The sequence below is a fragment of the Stylophora pistillata genome, chromosome 3 (assembly GCF_964205215.1).
Source record: "Stylophora pistillata chromosome 3, jaStyPist1.2, whole genome shotgun sequence".
Taxonomy (NCBI): domain Eukaryota; kingdom Metazoa; phylum Cnidaria; class Anthozoa; order Scleractinia; family Pocilloporidae; genus Stylophora; species Stylophora pistillata.
In genome coordinates, this window is record NC_142521.1 from 14,068,631 (window position 1) to 14,087,348 (window position 18,718).

Genomic DNA, 18,718 nt, shown 5'->3' on the forward strand with positions numbered 1-18,718 from the left:
GACCCTATAGGTAACCCCTAAATCGCAGTTTATTTATACACCCATGTTTCGAACAAGTGGTCAGTATAATTTCATTAAGATGTTAGCCGCATCTTGGACTTTTGAAGTGGCGGGGGGGGGGGGAGGCGGGGGGGGGGGAGGCGGGGAGGCGGGGAGGCGGAGAGGGACAATCGCAATCTTGTAACACTAACTCGTGTCTTCAGCATGTAATAATTTTTTGTTTATTGTATAGGATGTGGATCAAATCAATGCAACAGACTATGAAGGCCGCACGCCTGTGATGTTAGCTGCACAGTGTAACTGTTTTGAGACCGCTAAAGTTCTTCTTGAACACGGAGCTAATGTGGACGTCAGAGACTCCGAGAATAAAACAGTTTTACACTACGCTATTGAAAGTTCTGATATTGTCAAGGAAATCCTGAAAGTAGGCACTTTTTGTTCCAACATTTTAATTAACATCTTGGTTTTCCAGTAAATGTCAGGAGATAGAAGTTCTCAAGAAAAAATTTGCTGAAAGATGCTTTTATTCCAATCATCACTATTTACAATAATTCCTTTTTTCCCCTTAAGGCTCATGGCCACGTTTAAAAATCTCACCATAAGCTTCATCATTAAAAATAGAACTGAGGGAAGTATGTTAGGGCGGGCAATTTTTCCGCCATAATACCCTTGATATACGCTTTAGATAAGTATGCAAAACCAGATATTTTCTTCACCAGGATGTGAAGGCGAGTGCCCTCATCCGAGCCAAGGACCGTCTTGGAAACACCCCTCTTCATTACGCAGCTTGTAAAGGATGTGTGAAGGTAAGAATAATTGTGGGTCGTTTTGCTGAGGTTTTTTGTAATCAGAGTATTTTTTCAACTGAAGTCCCGGCCATCCAATGCTACGGGCCAAGCCTATCATCCCTTTAATCCGGATCAATTGTCCACTGAAAACGGCTATTTTCGAAAAGACGGAAATCACTTCCTGTTTTCATAAACCGTTTTGGCAGCAGTTGTGCGGTTGGAAACAGATTTATCCTTTTTTGCGGTGTATTTGAAATGTTTACTGTGGTTTCTTTGTGGACGGGGCCTAAGCATCGATTTTGCTTCATTGGGCTATGTGATCGCGCCATCTCCCTCAACCAATCAGATGCTGAATTTGCCCAAGTTGCGACTCGTTCCCCAGCATTTTTCCGCCTTTGAGCTGGACGTATTTACCATAAGTCCTGATTTGCTCCTTGTTATGTTAACCTCTGCTCTGATTAGCTGTTACTATAGCTTTGGCTGCAGTTTACGACACTAAGAGAGAAGCTTATGTTCTCTCAACGACATGCAATCGAAAAGAACTTTAGTGGTTGTGGAGGGTCCCCCATACCCCTTTTCAAAACTCAGCCATGTAAAATTATTTGGCCTTTTCACGCGTCACGAATGATATTCAAAACTCTTGCACGTCACGCGAACTTCGAGACAATCACATTGAATTAATATTTTACTTTTTCTAGTCTTGACGCGACAAAAGATGACGTAATGTGTTATTTTGTGTTTTTAAGAATTATTAGTGGTCTGTCGTGTGACTTTTATCGTTCCATATCAAGTCCATCTCCTGTCAAAAACCCAGGTCAAAACCTAACCACAGCCGTTCGAGAAAAATAAGTACATTTCCAAAACCATAAAATAGTGGGAAATTCATCATTAATTCAGCTATTGATTCACGGGTCACGTTTAAATACAAAAATTATTTCACGTGGACATGAAAAGGTCTAATTATCTTCAATCACGATTCATGAATAAAAAAAAAGTCAAATCACGATTCACGAGAAAAAAATCGCCCCATCACGCCTCACATAAAAAGTATAGGGGACCTTCGTTGTAAGCTTCTAAACGAGAGATGCAGTTGTCACCATTTGTTAAACAAACTGCGTGTGTCATTTTTCTGGCATTTTTTAGCTATATCGTTCGTGAATAGATGTCCGCAGGCCTGGAATGGAAGATCGGAACAGATTTTTTTATTTCGTGTACTTTACATAAAACTTTTAGTAAGACATTTTAGAAGCTACAGTTACCCCTTTTGATAAGCGTGGTTTTATTTCCCATTTTGGACCAACAATTTTGTAGAGATAAAAAGGTGTTGTAGTGGCATACATTTAATGCCACACTTGCAATGTAGTTGCAATGCTACAGAACAGATCCAATTGTGATGCGAGTGGATCGTCACGCAACACTTTGCAGAGAGAGAGGTAACGTGACCAAGCAGAACACAGAAATTTTATACCTATTCTTTTTTAAATGCAGGACGCATCAATCATTTTGATGAAGTACCGAGCGGGAGCTACCATCACAAATGGCTCAGGGGAGACGCCGTTACATATTGCTGCAAGGTAGCATAGCACTGTAAAGCTTATTTTGCTCAACTCGTTGGAGCATGCACAATTTGCAATTGAGCGTGAAAAGTAACCCGAGATTGCTTTTGGATTCCATTGGTTTTGCGTTACTTGATATGGTCCAGAAAACGCGCGCCACTTTGTCAACCAATCAGATTTAATTCGAATTTCACCTGTTTCGAGGACGTTTTATCCTAGTGAAAGTACCATTACCCCATTACCCAGTGAAAGTACCATTACATCCTCATAAACGAAGATTACATCGTCGTCATGGTAAGTGTGTTTGTCAACATGGAAAAACTACGAAGATCAATATTTCACTTAATTATAAACACTCCCAAGGTTGATTGCAACTTTTGTTTTAGAGTAACCAATTCTGTAATGAGAACTGTTTTTATTTATAACATAACCAAAGTAAAGCGCGCGCTCTGATTGGTCAATTTAGCGTCCCCCATTTGCCCATGGGTGTACGCTGCTGACGTGAGCAAATGCAAAGACTATTTTTCCGCGCGCGCTTGTTTTTTCTGGTCGCGTAAGATTTGTTAAATAAAAGGAACTCTTTAGCTACAATATATCAATGCTATGTTATGAAACAAATGGTAAACACCACAGTGTACACTATTGAGTTATGGATGCACTTGGGAGGTTTGCTAAGCACTCAGGAAGCTAGAGTCGCTCTCGGCTATCGCCTCGAGCGACTCTTACGCTTCTTTCGTGCTTAGCAACCTCCCGCGGGCATCCATAACTCAATAGTGTACGCTGTGGTGTTTACCATTTGTTAATTATTTGTCGTAAGTCGGGGTATCTTTCCAGTCTTGTAACCTCTACATTTGATGGTGTTAGACAGGGCTTTCTAAACTCCAAAATCAACATTTTTTTAAAAAAATTTAAATGTCAATTCAGCGTAAGAATATGGCATTATTCACCAGGACGTCTGGGGAAAATTGTTACGTCAATGAGTTCGGATCTTAATTAAGCTGCTTTCATGAAAACATAAAGAAACCTTGGAGGATGATTACGTAACTAATCCGGGCACTTTCCTGTCTAAACTCGCTAATGACAACCAGCCTTTGAAACATTCTTGAATAAAAGGACGTCAGAGCTTTTTATTATAAATCCTAATTGTAAAGTAAGTGGTTATTGCTATGGCTACTGTGATCAGTTCTGTGTTTGGCAAATTTAGCTGAGTGGACTTGGATGCTTTAATTGTCCGATTGATTCTTTACGATTAAAACTCTAAGGGATAAGATATGAGAAATAAAGCAGCAAATGCACCAATCACATTTGAGGAAATTGTAATGGTTATGATTACACTTGATATTGCAGTAACGTTATCACAGAAAAAGGAAAAAAAAATACAGGAAAAGGCCAAAATCGATTTCTTTAGCATATAGGAGTAAGCAAAAGGTGTACTAAAATATATGATTTTGAAATCGCTTGAAATTTCTAATCAACATCTGATGCTCCCAACAACTTTGAAAAGCCGATTTTTGGTGGAAATTCTGTGATTTGAATGAAATTAATTTCACAGAGTTTAAACACAATGCTAAATCTTTTTAAGTCCAGCTGTACAGTCTTTTGTTTTGGGAACATCCGTTCAAATGAAAAATATATTCTTATCGTAGTATTTCAGGGTAAGAACATGCAAATGGATTTCTTAAGGTGAAGTAAACACAAAGAGCGGCCATAAGGATGTAAGCGAACTATGTATATATATTTTTTATCCATCTTCAATTTTCTAATATGGCAAGCTCTTATCCAGATTCGAGCGTATCATCTTTAAACTCTTCCACTTATGGCACCAGTTGGCAAACCGTCCGCGAGTACAGCGTTTCGTTCGCCGTCTTTGGAGCAGTTTTGTCTTTCGTATTGTCTTTCCTGAGTATTGTAGGGAGTATCCTGTTGGTTGTGGTCATCATAGCATTTCCACAGCTTCGTCGTGTCCCATCCAATCTACTTCTGATATCCCTTGGTGCCTCAGATTTACTGATTGGACTGTTGGCTCAGCCGCTGCATGGCCTGTGTGCCCTCTCAACAGAAAATTGTGCATCCATCGTGCCGATCCCTCCAATCGTTCTTCTCTATTTCGGAGCTTTTTTGTTTTACTCGTCCGCCTTGAACTTGGCTATGATCACCGTGGACCGATACATCTGCATCGTGGAATCCTTACGCTATCAGACCATCGTTACAGAAAGCAAAGTTTACTTTTTCATTTTTATCAGCTGGTTGATAACTGCTATATTGCCCGTAACGCATTTATTTCCTTCGTTCATGGCGGTCACACTTGTCCTCCAGATCATCTTTGTATCCTTTGTTTTGTTTATCAACATTTTCTGTAATGCAAGGATTTTCTGCATATCTCGATGCCACAAGAGACAAATTAGATGTCAGCAACAACCTTTAACTCACGGACCAATAAAACAAGACTTCAAAAGCGCAAAAACTGTGTTCCTTGTGATCGGAGCTGTGTTAGTGAGTTATGTGCCATTGATTGTGATAAAGCTTTTATTAACTGCTGGCATTACTAGCGATTATGTTAAACTGGGTCATCCTTTTGCTACAGCTTTTTTTCTTCTTAATTCTAGTGTAAATCCATGGATAATATTTTTCAGGTCGAAAAAACTTCGCAGGTTTCTGAAAAGATTGTTTAAACGTGACTCCTAAAAAGCTTAGCGATATACAATCACATATACGTTCTCATATACAGGTGTTTCGAGGAAGGCTGTCGGAATTGTGTATAAAGTGCATACGACAATCTCGGATAATAATCTAGTTATCAATGCATTCTGGTAGTCAATTCATCAAACCCGCGATGTTTCATTGATGTTTCCTCAGATTTCCCTGAAATCCTGATGTAAAGGAACTGTGACCCGAAAATTAACCACAGTACCTTTTGCGATCTTCCTTCCTCGAAACAGCTGTATGCCGGTTCCAGGTTTAAAGCAAGTTAACATTAATCCATATATTAATTGGCTTATTAGTTTTTTAAATCATAGAAGCAGAGAGTTGTTGTCGATGGTCATAGTACTGAACATGTTTCTATAAATAGGGGTGTTCTTCAAGGTACAGTCCTGGGGCCGGTCTTATTTTCTATTTTTATTAACGATATCAAAGCTGTTAATACTAATAAGAATCTTCTATTTAAATTTGCTGATGATATAACTATTAGTTTAGCAATCGAGGCAAATGTAGGCTTAGATGAATCCGAAACGGAAGTCCTATCCTTTATCGAATGGTCCGAGAAGAACTGCATGAAAGTCAACTTGACGAAAACATGGGAACTTCTTTTACGAGGAAAGACTTCCAAGACGCCTCCTGAACCACTTGAGATCATAGGGAGGAAAGAAAAACTGAAACTATTGGGTGTTACCTTTGAGCAAGTGCCAGTTAATTGGGACACTCATATTGATTATCTGCTTAGTAAGGCTAGCAGTAGGTTGTATATTTTGAGAATATGTAAATATTATGGCTACCCTATTGAGAATTTGGACTTACTTTTTCAAAGTTTGATTCTTTCAGTTTTTACATATGCTATTGAGGTCTGGGGGTGTGCTTTTTATAGTAAATATTTAAGTAGAATTGATAAGCTCTTTGCCAGGTGTTATAAGCTGGGTTACTGCTTAAAGCAACACAGTATCTTGGATATCCGTTGCAATAGAGATAAGAAATTATGGCAAAGGATCTCTTCCACCAACACTGCGTTGAGCGATCTCTTACCTCCCCAGAGAACACGGCAATTGAGAACTAGGTCGCATAATTATATTTTGCCTAAGGTTCAGACAAGCCGTTTTAAATCAGTTTTTATTTATAGATGTCTTTTCAGTAGTAATTAATACCTTTTCTTTTTCCTTATTCATTCTATTCGTGTTAATTGTTGCACGTCTATTTGCACAATAATTCTTAAAAAAGACCTTTATTATTATTATAAAGACCTTTATTATAATTTATTCAATTCAGCCAATAGCAACCCCTTTTCTGTCCTAAAAAAGAAATCAGCGAGTTTGCGTAAGGATTTTGATGCTGATTTCTAAAGACAATCATCTTCGATTGTCTCGAGTCGGAAAAAAGTCTAGATCTGGGGCGTGGATCGATTTACATATCCATTAAGTAAATAAAATTTCTATAATTGTATTTGTTAATTAATGGATACGAATGATGCAGGTTCAGTATTGCGGTGCAAAATGTAATACTGGACGCAAATTGTAATAGTGACACAAAATGTAATACTGACGCAAAATTTAATAATAACGCAAAATGTAATACCGACGCAAAGTATAATACTGACCCAAAATTTAATAATAACGCGAAATGTAATACTGACGCAAAGTATAATACTGACGCAAAATGTAATACTGACGCACAGTGTTCTAACAATCGCCGCAAAATGTAATAATATCGATGCAAACTATAACACTGTGCAAATGTGATAATATCGCCGCAAAATGTAATAAAGCACCCATCATTTGTTTGTCCCATCGCAGATACTGAACTTGAATCGAATAAGAGGTTCTCAGGATTTTAGCTTTACTATCGTAAGCAGAGTCGTAGCGAGTTAATCTGACTCAACTGATTTTTCAAACTTAACCAATGAGCAGCCGCTCTGCGAACTGGAGCTCTGAAATAGATTGAACACTGAATCCGTGGACCCCGAACACATCACCTACTAAGACACGTACGTATCACGTCCAAAAATGTCGCGCATGTTCATCATTTTTGTCAAAGAACTCCTTGCGAATTATTTAACGCTTGCATCATACTATGCAAAAACAGGCATATAATTTAAGAATGGTATATCAGTCGGCAAGCTTATTTGCTCTATTGGTTAAAACTCCCTGATGAAGTTTGCTATTGCTGAAACGGACAGAAACTTCACGAAAGTTTTTTCATGTTATTTTGTGTAGTGCTGCTCACTAGTAGACCATTAAAAAAATTTGCTATAGACTTCTAATCTAGCACTTTGACTTTACTTACCACCTTGTTTCACAGTTTGTGTCAGTACATTATGCATTAGATATAGTATTACATTCTGCATTATTTCATTATGCGTTAGAAATGTTATCACATTTTGTGTTCAAAAGTTATAACCTTTCTTTTGCAATGAATGCTTTATTACATTTCTCGTCCATATTATTACATTTTCCGAATTCACGAGGAAAAACGAGCAAGAAAAGTTTTTCGAGGGATTAACAAACTTTTCTCGTGTTCTCTCGAAATCCCAAGTGGGTTATTACGACGGTAAACCAAGAGAGAGTGTGGTCTATCACTTCTATAAAATAAACTTCAACTCTCTATGAATAATAAACATATGTTTTGACCAATCAGGTCGTTCGTTCTATCTCAGATACTTTTTAGAACATAAATTTTATTGATGTCTGTAGGATAAACAGAACGTTACAAGTTCGCAGTTGGATATGAATTTATCTTTCCATCCTGATAACATCGTTCACAAATGAGCCCAATGAACGACTTTACTTATTATGTACCTGTGCTGTTTTAAGTTGTTACTCGCGTAGGTTTTAAAGTTGACGGTTCTTCAAGTTTTCTTTATGTTACTTCTAGAATCACAGTAAAAAATTATCATTTGTCTACCGAGTTGGTCAATTGTAATTTATTTACTGAGAGACTACGAGCGTTTTGATTGGTTAAAACGTATCATTTCTTACTATAACATAATCCTGGTCTGAATTATTGGTGCAAACAGAACAGGCTGTTCTTAAGAACGAAGAAGCTTTTATCGTTTTCAAGCATGCTTGGCTCGCTGTGCAAAAAATAAAGACTGAAGAGTTCAGAAATCCCGTGAGACTCGAAGATAACTGCCAGAAAAAAATCCGCGCTTGACGAGAACATTAACGAATAACGCTGAATCAGACATTTCGTGCGCAGGTCACATTCAAGACAAATATTGTGTTTGTGAACACGGAAAAAAACATTGAAGTGAGAATCGCGAATCGCGTTTGAATAGAAGTTTAATTTACTTATTACGGAATTTAAAGAAAAAAAAGCCACTTTAGAGTTCACTAAAAAGGAGGAGATTCGTTGATTTTAATCAAACCTCGAAGATGAAATTCGTGTCCGCACGTAGCCATGTAATATCCTCTACATAATTTTAAATAAAAGTACATCCTTAACTGTTGAGATGTATTCTTTAAGTACTGATTTTCTTTTTGTGTATGGCATGTAACCTTTTGTAAGAACCGTGTCGCCATTTTTTAATTTTGCAGCGTAGTTCTTTGTCTCGTTCTGACAAAGATGTTGTTCCAGTGGGAAAACCACATATGTGCAACAGTTATTACGCATTTCTTTCAAGGAAGATAAACATTTGTTAAACCGATCACAGAAGGTAGAAGGTTGCTGTGCAGGTTGTTCCATCGTCAAGGCAGTAACATGGAAAACGCGTTGCTGATCAACGACACGCTGGCAACAACTTATTTTTACAAAGGCCCCAGCTGGCAAAACGTCCGCGAGTATAGCGTTTCTCTCGCCTACTTTGGAGCAGTTTTTACTTAAGTTCTGCTTGTCACGAGTATTTCTGGAAGCATCCTGTTACTCGTAGTCATCTTAAGATTTCCGCAGCTTCGCCAAGTCCCATCCAATTTACTTCTGGAAGTGATATCCTTTGGTGCATCAGATCTACTGATTGCAATTGGACTGTTGGCTCAGCCACTGCATGGGCTGTGTGCTCTCTCAACAGAAGGATGTGCATCCGGCCATCGTGCCGATCCCTCCAATCGTTCTTCTTTATCTCGGCACCTTTTTGCTTCACTCGTCCTGCCTGAACCTAACCATGATCACAGTGGACCGATATATCTGCATTGTGGAATCTTTACGATATCAGACCATCGCTACAGAAGCAAGAGTTAACCAGGCTATAATCATCAACTGGGCGATAAGTGCCGTACTGCCCTTAGCGCGCCTTGACCTGTCATTAATAAGTATCTCCAAAGTCCTAACGATCACCTTTCTATCATCTGTTGTATTCATCATAATTTTCTGTTATGCAAGGATTTTCTGCATATCTTAACGCCACAAAAGACATATTACATGTCAGTTACAAGCTGTAACTCAAGGACTCATTGAGCAAGATTTTAAGAGCGCAAAAACTGTGTTCCTAGTGATTGGAGCTGTGGTAGTGAGTTATGTACCATTGACAATGATAAATATTTTGTTCGCTGCTGATATTATTAACAATGTTGTTAAAATAGTTTCTCCTTTTGCCAGAACTTTTGCAGTTTTAAATTCCAGAGTAAACCCATGGATTATTTTCCACAGGTCGGATAAACTTCTCAGGTTTTTGAAGAAACTCTTTAAAAGGCATACTTAAAAAGCTCTGCAAGCTACATACTTGGAAAGTTCTGCGAGCCGCATTTTTACGTCCACGTATAGACACCTCAACACAGTTATCAAAGAATTGAATAAATCAATTGGTTTATCGAAACTAGAGATACGCGAGTTTTTATGTTGTTGAAGGAGACCATTAGGCTTGCTTGGTCATTCAGATCTAAATCATTTATTTACCTAATTAACTGGTTGTTTCCGTTAGAAGAGAAAAAAGGTATGGTTTGGGGTTTGGATCAGGTTTTAAAATTGTTTAAATCCATGCAAGGGGTTGTAATTCTCATTTCAATTAGAAAGGTCTTTGAAAGATGCAAATCATATATATAGAACCAACCTACGCTCCAAAAGTTACAATACCTATCGAATTAATCCCTAAGATTTGCCATAATTAACTAGATCACAAAACAATGAACCAGAAAATTACCAAGTTATCTATCCCAATACATTATTACCCTTAAATATAGCAGAATGTTTATGGTTAAACCTTTTCACGATAAACACATGAAATCGTTTTGATATCCAAAGGAAATTAAAGAAAAAAATTCATAGAGATTCACAGAATAAGGAACCAAAAATTTGTTTGTTTTTATAAATATGCCGAAAAATGGGTGGAAATGAAGCTTTTAACGGGGATTTTGTCTCTTCGGAGGTTAATAGTACGCAGTTGCTAATTACTTGCGAGCTAACCAATTAGTGCTAGCGAAAAGCATTCTTCACCTGTTTGGTATACATTAATCCTAAATATCATAAAAGCTTTACTTAATATCCTGAAAAGCCTCTTTGTCTCTGGAATATCTTTTGATTGGACTGTTTTGTGGTTTAGAATAAAATTTTGTTTGAAGGAAAGAGAGAGCAAACAAAAAAGCATTAATCACTTTGATGATACTCCCAGACTAACCTCTCTGAAGACCTCAATATTTTCTAAAACTCTCAGAAACTTGTAAATTTTCCCTAAAGTATCCAGAAATTTTTGGGAAGACCAACTGTGAGTTCGATTTCACTCAGCCACTGTTTTGTTTGTGTTGTGCAACCACACCACAAACAAAACAGTTCTTGTTCTCGTGGATAACGGAAACTCATAAATATAAAGGCAAAGGCGAAACAAACAGCAAATCTCAATTGCGTCTAAGACATCCTAGACGAATTGTGTAAGACGCTTAGTGATAGGTAAATTTTCCTCGATCCTAGCATTTTTAAAGCTTTTTATGAACGTCTTAACTAGACCTTCATTTGTACCTCTTTGTTATACATGTAGGTACGGCTGCACATCCGTTGCTAAGAAGCTGATGGAAGGACGTGGAAAGAGGACGGTTAATGGTAATGATGTTTATGAGAGAACGCCACTCCATCTGGCTGCACAACAGGGCCATGACGAATTGGTTGAGTTCTTCCTCAAAAGAGGGGCAAAAATAGACAGGTAAAAGAACGGAGCATGCATTAGGCCGCTATCTTGGTGACACAAAGTTAAGTTGTCGAAACACTTGTTGTGTCACCATTTTTTTTCTATGAGGGAATGGCTTCAAAATTATGGTCCCAATCAATTGAAATAACATCTTCTTTTCATGACGTTCACTTGGCTAAATTGTAATTACAACTACTTTGACCCATTAAAACGTTAGACCTCTCTTTTACAATGACCATTTGTTTTTCAGTGACGTACATGGTCAAACACCCTTACATTATGCGGCGCTGCAAGGATCGAAAAGATCAGCTGAACTCATCTTGGCGAGTAAGCCAGAGAGTCTAAATGTTACCGACAAAAACCAGGTATGTTTCCTTAGGTGAACTTTTGGACAGCGTATGTAGCTGGAGGAGGGATGGCTATGGATAACGCGATACTTCATTACTTTCACTTCAATGCATATTAGGGTTCTATCGCTTAGATTAGGTGTATAAGCTAAAGCAAATGATTTTTTTTTTGTCCAGAACACAGCGCTCCACATGGCAGCCAAAGGTGGCCACGCAGAAATCCTGAAATACCTGCTTTCCAAATCGGAACAACTTGTGTCAGTAAATGAGAGAAACCAGAATATCTTGGATATTGCCATTGAAGCAAAGCAAGAAGCCGTCGCTATGGGAATTGTTGAACATAGAAGGTAAAGTTTGTAAAGGAGTCTTAGGGAAGGATTCCAATGACAGAGTGATGACTCGAACTGAATTGACAGCAAAGACTACCCTTTTATTTACCCGTATCTTGCATTTTCATGCTCTGTTTACAAAACCTACAAAAAATGAAAAAAAAAGTTGGCACACCTGAATTACCATAACGTGCTGGAAAAAGTTTTTTTTGGATCAATCTAAATGAGCATTACTGAAAATGACATGTGTGATATGTTTGGAGGCGAGTTGGGAATCTACACCGGACATATGAATGTGAAGCTCCCTTTACTTTAAGTCTTGCTGAAAAAATATGAACTCAAATAAAACTGAACCAAATGAATTTTTTTCTTGTGCTGGACTCAATTCCTTCAGCTTTCCTTTCTTCGAGAGGCATGATTGGTCTTGGCTGTGTGGAGGAACTTATTTAAGCTGGACGTTTGCCACGTATTTTTTTTTAGGTGGAAAGAAGTTCTTAGAAGTACAACACACGGATCACATACTCAGATACAGCTTCTAGTTCAACACATGCCTGAAGTGGCTAAGGTACTCAATTCTATTATGGTATAAACACCATCATATGTGGCTTTTCTGTACAATTACTTTGATTTCATAGCACGAGACGTGATTTATTGGTATTTCTGTGCAGAAATTTCTCGATCGCTGTATTGTGGAGGAAGGTGATCCAGAGGACGAAAATTACAAGGTAAATCCGGGTTTTTCGTTATTCATCATCATTTCAGTCTTTAAAAGCTCTAGAAATAATAAAATTATTTTTTTGATTGAGGCAAGTTTTCAATCGATTGTCGAAAGTCATCCGGGATTGCTTTGATTTCGCTCTCAGACTTCATTTAGAGATTGGTCTATAAAAAACTCGCGCCGTCCTTCAACTCTCGACCTATCAGATGGATGGAAAACTGAAGCTAACGGCGATTTGTTCACTCGTGGTTTCCCGCTTTCATTTTCTGTGACTTGAATTTTGATTTCAAAAGATCCTTTCGATATTTTGCCCCGTTCTCAATGATCTTTCTGCACTCTAATGTTACATAAAATGCTTGTTTTCAATACAAAATTTGAAAATTACTTTTATTCAATAGCTGATGTAAACTTTCTTTGTTTAGGTCTCGTACGATCTTCGGTTTATTCAAGGAATGCCAGACGAAAAACGAAAAGAAAAGAACGCCAAAGAATCTCTAAGTGCTCTCCATGTAAGTGTCATCACTTATCATCTTGTCTGGATACAGACTTATTATCCACCGAGTGAAAAATAGCTTTCGGGAAATTCTACTCTGTCTTTAAGATGAAAAATAGGATAGGTGCTTTTGTTTGAATATTTACAGAGCTCTGCAAAGATTTAAAAAAAACTCAGAATTGTCAGGACAAGGAAGTACTTCCTTGCATTGGGTTTTTCTCTCTAATAACTTCGAGACAACTCAACTTCGAGTTGAATTTCATTTTTTCTTCCTTAGACGATGGTAAAATATCAACGACTCCAGTGTCTTACGCATACTCTTTGTTCAGTACTTATGGACATCAAATGGTAATAATTTATTAGTTAAGAATTGAATGAATTTGTGTATTCAATCTCTGTCTGTATTGCTCAGTATTGTAAACTACCTTACATTGTCACCACAGTTCATATATCTCATTAACCAAGCGCGAGGGCCGTACTGGGAGAATATCGGCCCGAGGTCTTGACAGTGCGGACCGAGCGCAGCGAGATCCGTACAAAAAAGACCGAGGGCCGAAATTCTTCCATTACGGTCCCGAGCAAGCTTTGTTGATAAGAGATTTATTATACGACTGAAGTTCAAAGGGACACAAGTGCCGTATCATTCGGGACCATTCGGGACAGTGCCCGGTCCAATACTGAGAGAATATTGACCGGTAATAGAGTATTTTGATTGGTTGATTTTAGTTATTAGCCCTCTGACTGCCCGAGTCGTGTAATAAAGTACTTTAATAGCATACTTTTTTTGTGCTTTTTCAACAATTCAAGTGGATCTTTTTAACCAAGTTTCCCTGTATCTGCTCCACAGTTAATGAAACGCGATAGAATAAAAAACTTATTGTATTTTCACTCCCCAGGCGAAAATTTGGATTGGTCTGCGCATTACTGAACCAGATTGTTTACATTTTGTTTGTATTGCTGTTGATGATAATGATGAAAAAACAAGTTGATGTAAAAGATGCACTGGTAATTATTTTGAAGTTAATGATCAGCTGTTAGGAAACTTTGAGCAAAAACATTACCCTGGCTGGTTATTTTAGATTCATATAATTTGGAAAGTGTATTTAACTGTTATACAATTTTAAACGATTGTTGGAATCTGCAAAGGTGGGGGATGAACTCGGCTTACACAAGAGGCGAAGTCACAAAGGTGGTTGGGGGTGCACTTAGAATTGGGCGAAACCTTCATTTGCCAAATGAGGTAGTATCCGAGCTTTATCTCGTTTATGTGGTTGGGATAGACTTAACAGGCGATGCAGTGCATTAAGCTAGACTTATGAGGACTGCTAGCAGAGCTCTCTTTACAGTTGACCTTGTGCAAAAATCTTGTAACTGAGCCCAACTTTCAAGCATAGTTTTAGAGGGTCGACAAACTGACCAACAGGGGCTTTCATATATCATGGGCATCGCTAGGTCTTGGTCATTACGTTTGATGCTCGGAAGAATTCAGATAGCCTTAGCCGTCTCTTTTTTTTTTCTTTCATTTGAAATCAAATTATAACATAACCAAAGTAAAGCGCGCGCTCTGATTGGTCAATTTAGCGTCCCCCATTTGCCCATGGGTGTACGCTGCTGACTTGAGCAAATGCAAAGACTATTTCTCCGCGCGCGCTTGATTTTTCTGGTCGCGTAAGATTTGTTAAATAAAAGGGAACTCTTTAGCTACAATGTATCAATGTTATGTTATAAAACAAATGGTAAACACCACAGCGTACACTATTGAGTTATGGATGCACTCGGGAGGTTTGCTAAGCACTCAAGAAGCTAGAGTCGCTCGAGGCGATAGCCTCGAGCGACTCTTACGTTTCTTTCGTGCTTAGCAATCTCCTGCGTGCATCCACAACTCAATAGAGTACGCTGTGGTGTTTACCATTTGTTAATTAGTTAAAAGGTAAAGTCAAACAGGAACATATTTTAGTCGGGGGTGATTTAAAATTGTAATTAATGTCATCTCTACATCATTCATGTTGTAAACAGGGAAACGACCCATTGATAGCGTTGTGTTTTGAAGACAGCTGGATTCATGCCAGTGTGTCAGTGTTCCTCATTATAGCGTGTGGATACAATTTGGCTAAAGAACTTTTTCAGATGTTTGATGAGGTAAGTTTTTTTTTTTTTTTTCTGAGAATAATAATTTCTCTGTTGGTAGGTATTTGCAGAGGTACATATTCTCAACCTTCTCGCATGTGGTTTATTACTGCGACAGTACATTACATAGCTACCAAGAATTTCGCCTACTTTGAAATTATCGACGACACCAGATTAAATCACTTTCGTTTAGTGCTAACAAGTTGACAACGACCTCAAATTTCCCGCATTAGAGACTGGTCATTATCTATCGCCGCGAGGGAGGAGGGGGGGGGGGGGTTGGAGCACTTTGTCACGATAAAATTTTACCTGATTCCCCCTCCCCCTCCCCCAAGGTGGTTAATTGGCATTCATTTTCTATAGTTCTCCCTTTATACTTTGTTGGCGCCGCTAATTCCCCCCTCTTTTCCCCCTGAAAATCATGTGATCCCCAAAATTTCTCCACTCTCCACCCTCACAGGCGTTTAATAATGACCATGGTCAATGTACCCCTCTCCCGCTTTTAGTAGTGAAAAGAAACTGTCAGTGATGAATTGCATTGATCCCTAATTGATAGATTTCATCAGTTGTAGGCTTCGAATAAAAGCCCCAACACAACAAAGCGTTTTTGACCATCGTACGTAGATTTGGGCATAATGTAAAGTTAAAACAACTTAATGCGCAATTGTAACAATCTTTGGGTTTTTTCCTCATAAGGGTGTAAAATATTTGTTTACGCTTAACAACTGGCTCGAGGTGACGCTGTACGTTCTAACGTTGGTTACGCTTGTCAGACCGCGTTCCGGGGATATTTCTGAGATGGGAATCTGTGTTTTTCTAGTGTGGATTGTTTTACTTCAGTATATTAGCAAGTAAGATGTTTTTAGAATTTCTTGAATAAAGTAAACCCTTCTGAAAAAATATAACACTCACCGCGCTTTTCGAGTTAGTATCGAAAAACTAAATGTAATGAAATCACCCAATCAGATCAAAGCTTTCATTCATGTCCCCAGTTTCATAACTAAAAAAAAAGGGGAATTTCTAGGACTTAACTGGTTTTAGTTTTGCATATCTCTGGAATTTTCTGGACTATCCAGAGAAAGCAGTTAATTAAAACCAATGTAATCTCAACTTCCTTCAGAAATTCTATTTCAAACTAAATTTGCAGAAAGTGAAACACGCGTCGCTAAAGAAAGAAAATTTCTTTGTTTCAGAAAATTACATTTCTTTTCCTAATTACGAGATTTTGTGTTTGTTATTTCTTCACATGAACAGCAGGTTATATTTGCAAGATGGCTCCCGTTGTTTTGTATCTTACCTGACCGGTCTGTACACCTCTATTTCAGATTCAATTACGTTGGGTTGTATATCGTGATGATCACGAAGACAATCAAAACAGTTTCCAAAGTGAGTAATAATAATAATAATGACAATGATGATGATGACGATGATGATGATGATGATGACGATGGTGATGATGATGACGATGATGATGACGATGATGATGATGACGATGATGATGATGATGATGACGATGATGATGATGACGATGATGATGATGATGATGATGACAATGATGATGATGATGACGATGATGATGATGATGATAATGATGATGATTATGATGATAATAATAAAAATTATAATAACAATAGTAATATTTAGGAGAGGAGTTTCCACGAGGTGACTTTTCTCGGTCCACTCTTTCCAGGTCGAATTGGAATTTGGTGTTTGAAAGAATGAGAAAGAGCGGCGATGTGCTAAAATGGTTATTGATTGAGTTGGGTTGGACCAGATGTGAAAATATTTGGTTCTCGATGGGTACCTCATAACCTCGGGCCAAATTCATTTTTCCGTCCAGTCCACTCACTCAGTTAATCAGGCATATCATGTCATTTCCTTGCTTACTAAAATATTTACGTGTTTCTCTTGTAGGTCATGGTCATCCTTCTTATTCTTCTCGCTGCGTTTGCATTTTCTCTGTATGTCGTGGTTCCAAGAGGCGGGGATGTAAGTCAATAAAGTGAACAGTAAAGAAGAATATTCAATCTGTCTTAAAATTAAATGTAAACAGTGCTAGGGTGCCCCCCTGGGGAATGAGACCGTGCTTAAAATAGCTATTTTATAAATCAAGAAATGTTGCCATAACTTCATTCACCAAAGAAACAAAAACAAATTAAGAAGACCCTGAGACATCCGGCATTCACCAAATATTTCATAGATGCAATGGAGTGTCTTTAAATGCTTCAAATAGCCCACACCCAATGAAGTTGATTTGAGCGCTTGAAAAGGAATTTTGCGAGCGCCTCCCTCCAAGAGCTCTCCGCGGCACCTTAACATCAATTTTTTTTTTCACTGATTTTTTTTACTCGCGCGACGGACTTCGCCGAAAATGAGTTACTATTTTAAAATGCTTACTTTTCTTTATTCTTCCTTTTAAGGATAATCCAGGAAATCGTCGCTTCCACAACATTTCTTCCTCATTCGCTGCTACTTTCTTCATGATGTTAGATAATTTGCAGTATGACAACATTCTTTTGAATTACAACAGCACTTCTGGCAGCGTAGGCAATGGCCTAGTACTCTACGTCTTGTACATTGCATACTGCTTCATGATGCCGATAATATTCCTTAACTTACTAGTGAGTGGTCAAAGAAGTATTGTAATGTGCGAGTATGACTAAGTCCGATTAACAATTGCAAGCAGCAGGTCTTGGTTTTGAACTCTGTGGCATATCTATAATTCTGCGATGAAACAAGCCATGAACAAATGACTCAGATAAAACAATAAATCGTGTCATCTAAAATACATTTTCATATCTGATTTCAGATCGGTTTGGCTGTTGGAGATATAGACACTATTCGAAAGACTGCTGCTCTGGAAAGATACACGAGTCAGGTTTGTCAGATTAAGAGGATTTGTTTTTATTTTTGTGAAGATCCAGTCGGTATTTCATATCATGCCATAGACAATCCAGCCAATCGTATTCCCGTGATTGAATTCCTACTGAAATTGCTTAAGTTAAAATACAAGTGACTCTCGGGATATTCTATGGCTTACATGTACTATTCACAACCTTTGACTGACAGCGCAGGTGAATGCTTTTTGTAGACTTCAATCAAGAGATGATCTTTAAAAAGAAAAAATTTATTCCAGGTTCACATTAAAGTGAGTGAATAAAACGCATCCGATTACGTTGAAGATGATGATGATGGTTGGACTAACAGAAAAAAAAAAATACAATTATAATTACAATAGATCTAAGAAAATTGACAAACAGAATGAAAACGAAAAAAAGGAGTCACAGAAAGATCAACGAGTTCAATTTTAAATCAAGGGCAACGCAAGTGAGTGAAAAGTCGCGCACGTTTGAATCTACACTTTTAACGATTTTCTTTCTATACTGATATTTAGGTGGAGCACCTTTCTCAATTAGAGCGCGCCATACCAACCTTCATCCTTAACAGTGTCCAGGTCACCGAGTATGTAGAATATCCAAACAAACCAAAGAACTTCAAAACCAAGGTTTGACTGCATTAGTGCCTATTCTGTTCACCTTTCGGTAGAGGCCGGGCAAGATCATTATTAAAAGCTAGAATTCTTTCAGTAGAGACAAGATAGT

General features: G+C 38.0%; 2 protein-coding genes and 1 pseudogene across 5 annotated transcripts in view; all 3 read left to right on the forward strand.

The window, feature by feature from the left end:
* Window positions 1-18,718, forward strand: part of LOC111330963 (transient receptor potential cation channel subfamily A member 1) — a 40,665-nt gene that overhangs the window by 19,860 nt on the left and 2,087 nt on the right. For all 4 annotated transcript variants that reach the window (XM_088751773.1, XM_088751770.1, XM_088751772.1 and 1 more), the window contains 18 exons: window positions 233-424; window positions 720-806; window positions 2,277-2,362; window positions 10,956-11,117; window positions 11,353-11,467; window positions 11,627-11,796; window positions 12,259-12,343; window positions 12,447-12,503; window positions 12,919-13,005; window positions 13,267-13,337; window positions 13,886-13,994; window positions 15,006-15,128; window positions 15,813-15,967; window positions 16,442-16,502; window positions 17,031-17,105; window positions 17,537-17,737; window positions 17,926-17,994; window positions 18,511-18,621. In XM_088751773.1, coding sequence (XP_088607899.1) covers window positions 233-424; window positions 720-806; window positions 2,277-2,362; window positions 10,956-11,117; window positions 11,353-11,467; window positions 11,627-11,796; window positions 12,259-12,343; window positions 12,447-12,503; window positions 12,919-13,005; window positions 13,267-13,337; window positions 13,886-13,994; window positions 15,006-15,128; window positions 15,813-15,967; window positions 16,442-16,502; window positions 17,031-17,105; window positions 17,537-17,737; window positions 17,926-17,994; window positions 18,511-18,621 — 2,016 coding nt within the window. The remainder of the gene's footprint in view (window positions 1-232; window positions 425-719; window positions 807-2,276; window positions 2,363-10,955; window positions 11,118-11,352; window positions 11,468-11,626; window positions 11,797-12,258; window positions 12,344-12,446; window positions 12,504-12,918; window positions 13,006-13,266; window positions 13,338-13,885; window positions 13,995-15,005; window positions 15,129-15,812; window positions 15,968-16,441; window positions 16,503-17,030; window positions 17,106-17,536; window positions 17,738-17,925; window positions 17,995-18,510; window positions 18,622-18,718) is intronic.
* Window positions 2,369-9,805, forward strand: LOC148734636 (cannabinoid receptor 2-like). Its single transcript, XM_088751779.1, has one exon. It carries the CDS (start codon window positions 4,109-4,111, stop codon window positions 5,027-5,029), a length of 921 nt encoding a protein of 306 aa, XP_088607905.1. The 5' UTR covers window positions 2,369-4,108; the 3' UTR covers window positions 5,030-9,805.
* Window positions 8,750-9,805, forward strand: LOC148734637 (adenosine receptor A3-like; annotated as a pseudogene).